At 26.7% G+C, this 5,725-nt stretch overlaps 1 protein-coding gene across 1 annotated transcript; it reads left to right on the forward strand.

Annotated features, from left to right (window-relative positions):
• Positions 1-1,210: 1,210 nt before the first annotated feature.
• On the forward strand, positions 1,211-2,195 carry TRIREDRAFT_71173 (uncharacterized protein; the record flags this gene model as incomplete). Its single annotated transcript, XM_006969963.1, has 2 exons — positions 1,211-1,587; positions 1,679-2,195. The coding sequence occupies 2 exons, from the start codon at positions 1,211-1,213 to the stop codon at positions 2,193-2,195; spliced, it is 894 nt and encodes a 297-aa protein (XP_006970025.1).
• Between the last annotated feature and the right edge of the window lie 3,530 nt (positions 2,196-5,725).

Below are 5,725 nucleotides of genomic sequence, written 5' to 3' on the forward strand. Positions count from 1 at the left end.
TCGCATCTTTCCCACCCACCTCTTCCGCAGCTCAAAACATGACTAACTCGAGGATGAAAGAAAGAATGGACAACAGATCCAATTCAGGAAGAAAAAATTGCAAAAAAAGGAATGCCGCCTTGATATCTCAACCCGACTGTGTATAGGAATAGCCCGATGCGGGGGTCGAACCCGCAACCTTGAGATTGTCCACATTCAGAACGTGAATCTTTAATAAGAGTCTCACGCTCTACCGATTGAGCTAACCGGGCGGTCACGTGACCTGGTTACTGACCAATCACGGGTCACCAATTGAGCTCGAGGCGGCTTGTTAAAAGGGGCAGTGATGAAGATCCTTATAGACCTTACACACGCTTCATACTCAACAGTGATTTTGGAGAATACATACATCCCAATGCTGACCTATACGAGCAGCGAGTATCTAGGGAATGATAATTTAAGCTTATGTTTCATTAACTGTCTTTGTGTCTCTTTCGAAGCAGTCACCACGAGCATCCCCCTCAGGCTCAGGAGGTTGTAGTTGCAGCCACGGAATTGTAAGCTTAAGTAAGATATACTACCTTACTCTGCGCCCATCGGCTACTTTACATACAGATCTTTCTCGATTCCCCTACCAAAATCAAAGCAATTGTCGGAAGTTTTGCTATTCTTGACCTAACGCCGAAGTTTCTCACAAAACGGTCTCCTATAAGGAAAGAATCCAACCCAAGACCGCGGAGCAACTAGGTACATATAGATCTATGGAATACCTATTAGGTAGTTTACAAAGATTACCTGAGGGGTATCTTGGTCGTCAAGAAGCATATACATATATGTGGAAGTAGTGAACTCTTTGTGTTGTGACTATATCTACTGCATTTGACCTGTAATGCCACAAACGACATAGTTCGGAAGACTATAACCCGTCTGTCTGTATCTGATCAAGTGATATAGATGTTCCATGACTGCTGATAGACTATGTTGCGTACACCAGGGAAGTGGTGATATCAGCCATTTTATATTTCACGAAGTAATTGCAATGCAGTTGGTCATAGCATCAATAATATGTAGCACAGGAATGTAAGGCAGTTAGACCCAACTTCTAACTAGTATATGAATCCCATTTCTCACCGCTTGCCTGCCCACCTGCCACTCCATGACAACGTACTGACCCTGGACTCTACCCCAACGCTATTTCAGGCGATCTCCCTTTCGACGCCATTATCTGATCATGCCTTTAATAACCTACACACTAGACAGCGCAATCGAGAGCTTCTTCTCAGAAGAGGGAACGTCTGCATCGCGAGCGGAGTGTGACGCATTCGCAAGACGAAGATATGGAGCTGCTGCTTTGCTTGTTGCTGTTCAGGGGTCGAGCAGCTACACAGTGATTGCGGGGTCAGAAAGCGACAAGATCATACAGTTTCGGAAAAGCGGCTCTCCCCTAACGGAGAGTATGCTAAAGCTTGCCAAAGCTGTCCACGGAGACTTGGTGCCGAGCTGTCTACATCTTGGTTGGATTGGCGATCCGAACGGCTCGCGGCTCTACATCTATGAGATGAACAGGCTTCCCAGAGGGAATTACATAACTGCTCGCTCTAGGCTTTCGTGTTCCGAGAGACGCAACACTGTTAATAGTCTGGCATCGTGAGTTATGTTCATTGAGAGTATAGTGACTGTTCGCTGATCTATATCGCAGTCTCTTCGCAGAACCTTGGCAATGGTTCACGACAGGAGGCCACGAAGCATCCGACATAAGCACCATCAAATCTGATTGCGAGGCAAGATTCAAGCACCTCGCCGCAACCCTTCCTGATCGCTTCTTGCCAGTCATCACTGAAGTGCAACAAGCCATACCGTCATTATTCATCGGGTCTTACGCAATGGTCCTTTTCCATGGCGACCTAAACGAAACGAACATTCTGGTTGATACCCATACGATCACTGGCATTATTGACTGGGCAGAGGCAAGCATGCAGCCCTTTGGCTTCGCTCTCTACGCGCTGGAAAACTGTCTTGGCAGCATGGGCCCTGATGGATGGAAGTGGTTCGACGATGTGGATGACCTGAGGAACGCCTTCTGGAAGCGCTTCATCGAATTGACCGGCTTGTCTGAGACGCAGAGACAGCTCGCTGAACTCGCGGGCAAGGCTGGTATTATCTTACGATATGGGATTGCATATAATGCGGGCTTCTTAGGGATGCTCGGTGTTTAAGATCCTACAGTTAATAACTTTAAATACTTAGATAGCCTTCTTTTATAAAGTCCTCCTATTTACATTATAATAGATTCCTATTTAAACTATAGTAGTCTATGCCTATACTAAAATTATTATGCCTATACTACTATTCCTATAACTATATACCTATTTATAATATAAGCTAATAGTATATTTTATAGTTTATATTATAATACTAAGACTTAATTAATTTTAACTATTTTTTTACTTAAGTTCTAAATCTTAATATTATAAATATTAGCATTATAAAAATAAAGCACTTAAAGCTTAAAAGCTATTATTTTAATATATTAATATTTTTAAAGTTATTTTAAGGCACTAGTTTTATAAAAATTTATACCTTCTTTAGCTTATTAGTATTAAATATATTAAAGGTATTACTAATACTAAAGGCAGTAGAATTTAATAGTAATAACCTTAATAATAAGGATTTTAATATATTAAAAATAATAATAGTAATAAAGCTAATAGTAATAAAGCTAGTAATAATAAAGCTAATAGCTATAGCTATTAAATTTTATAATAAAGACCTTAATAAAGTTAAATTTAATAACTTAAAGTAGCTATTTATTATATAATTTCTTAATAAGCCTAGCTTTATTAATCTTAAAGATCTAGCTTAGCTACTTTAAGAAAAAATATTATTATTATTACTATTATATATTAAAAAGGTATTAATATTACTGCTTATATATACTATATTATTATAATAAGCCTAAGAGATTATAAAAGCTTTTTAATTAGCTAATAAAATCCTTAAAGTTTTTTAATAAGTCTAAAAGGCTATAAAAGCTATATAATAAGCTATAAAAAATATAAAATTATTACTAAAGCTATTAAAAGCTGCCTTAAAGTATTACTTTTTTATTTTACTGCTATTAATAATATATAATATATTTAATAAACTTTTTATATTTTTATAAACTTTTTATTATAATTATAATCTTACTTTTTATATTAAGCATAGCTTTAACCTTTAGATTATTAATAGTTAATAAGTTTAAACTTATTATACCTTTATTTATAATTATACTAAGCCTTAAACTTTAATAAGCACTAGGATTTAATAAAGTTTAATTTAATAAATAAAATACTTTTATAAAATTATAGCTTTAGCTATTAAATAAACTAATTAAAAGTAATTTTATTATATAATTTATATAAATTATAACTATTTATTAATAATTAATTTATTAAGGCATATTATATATTAGTAATAAACCTTAGCCTAATAATAATAAAAAAGAGATTTAATAAGGTATTAAGCCCTGCTAGTTAAAAAAATAGCCTAAATTCTTTAAAATAGTATAAGTAAGCCTACTTATTTTTAGTAATTTAATATTTATAATAACTATTAAAGGATTAAGATTTAAGCCTTTAGCAGCCTATTAATAACCTAGGCTTAAATTAAAAAGCTATAAAATATTAATCTTTATTATTTTATTAAAACTAATAATAATAATAAGGTTTAAGGTATTATTTAGTTATATAAATAATTAAAAATAATATAATAATACTTTTTAAAAATCCTTAAAATTAATAATATATATAAAACTAACTATTTTAATATATTTCTTTTTAAAGTTATTAATATTATAAACTAAAAGTTAATAACTAACTTTACTTTTAATTTAATTAATATAAAAAAGTAAAATAAATACTAATAGCTATATAAAAAGCTAAAGGCTATTTAATAAAAGCTTTATATTTTAATACTATTTATAATTATTATAAATAAAGAAAATACACTTAAAAACACTTTTAGTAATATATTTTTTTTATTATAGTAATAACTTTATATTTACTATATAAATATAAATATCTTAGCCTAAATTTATATATATTAAAAAAATAATAATAATAAAAATAATAATAATAATAAAAATAGTAATAATAATAAAAATAGTAAAAATAAAATAGCTAATAAAAAGCTTAACTAGCTTAATAATAACCTTACTGCCTAAGTAGCTATATAATAAAAAACTAAAGATAAATGCCTAGTAGTAAACTTATAACTAGCTAATAAAAATAAACTAACTTATAAAAGTATATTTTATAACTAAAAGTATATAATATTTATTAATAATAAGGCAGACTTTTTATAAGCCTAGTTATTAATAAAAAAGAAATATAATAAAAAGAAAAATAGTATTTTATAAATATATATCTTTTAATACCTTTTTAAAAAGTATATACCTTATTATAAGCAGTAGGCTTATTACTTTATTAAGTAGTATTAAAATTACAGCTAATTTATAGCTTAAGAAACACAGGCTAAGAAGGTAATAATTAATAAGAAATAATAAGGCTAATTAAGCTAGGAATAATAATAGTAATATATAAAAAGGGAGACGCTTCTTAACCTAAGTAATAAATTAAGTAAGTTAGTTTTTAAAATATAAGCCCTTAAAGTGCTTACTAAGTTAAAATAGCTTAGTCTTTATATAATTAAATAATATTTTAACTTATTTATATATACAGTCTTAATAATTTATTAAAAACAGATTCTTTATAAAATAGTTTAATTAAAGTAAGGTAATATTTAAAAGTATATAATTTAANATTAATAAAATAGTAATTAAAATAAGGGGATATTTTATATTATTATTTAATTTATAAAAAATAAAGCTAGTTATTAAAAATTNTAGNTTAAAAAANTATAGGTTATATAAGAATAGTTATTATTTAATTATTATATATTTATAAAGNTAATAAAATAANTTAATATATTATAAAAGGGATTANTTTAAGATTATAAATAAAATAAGATTTAATAATAAAAATATTAAAATATATATAGNTTAGTTATAANTTATAAAATATAAAAATAAGGAATTAATTAATTTAATTATTTTATAAAATTAAAAGGTAGTATAAAAATATTTTNTANTGGTATTAAAANNTTTAANNTTTAGNTTTATAAGAAATTATATTATTAAAATTATAAGTTAAAATTTTAGTATNNNTTNTTTTAAAAAATAAAAAAGAGAGAGAAAAAAGTAAATAGTTTATAAAGGNTAATTTATTTAATTAAATAAATAAGTATATAAAAAATAATAGTTTAAGTTATTAAATTATAGTAAAAATTAATTAAAAAGAATTAAAAAGGTATATAAAATAATTTTAGTTAAAAAAGTAATAAGAATTAGATAAGAAAGTTAAATAGAATTTTTATTTTATAAAAAATAGTTTTATATATATATAATTAATAAAAATTATAAATATAAAAAGAAAAAAGGTTAAGATAAAATAGTAAATAATAAGTAAAATTTTAATTTTTAAGAATAATTTAATAATAAAATTAAATAGTTTTAATTTTAGGGAATTAAAAAAATAAATTTAATTAAGTAAAAAGGTTAAAAAAAAATTTTTTAAAATTAAATTTATTTAATAATAAATTTTTTAAGTTATAAAAAAAAAAATTTATAAAAAAAATATTAAAAATTAAATAAATATAAATAGGGAAATTTTAATTAAAAGTTAAAATAATTAAAAATTTTTTAATA

This window comes from Trichoderma reesei (assembly GCF_000167675.1).
Source record: "Trichoderma reesei QM6a unplaced genomic scaffold TRIREscaffold_70, whole genome shotgun sequence".
Taxonomy (NCBI): domain Eukaryota; kingdom Fungi; phylum Ascomycota; class Sordariomycetes; order Hypocreales; family Hypocreaceae; genus Trichoderma; species Trichoderma reesei.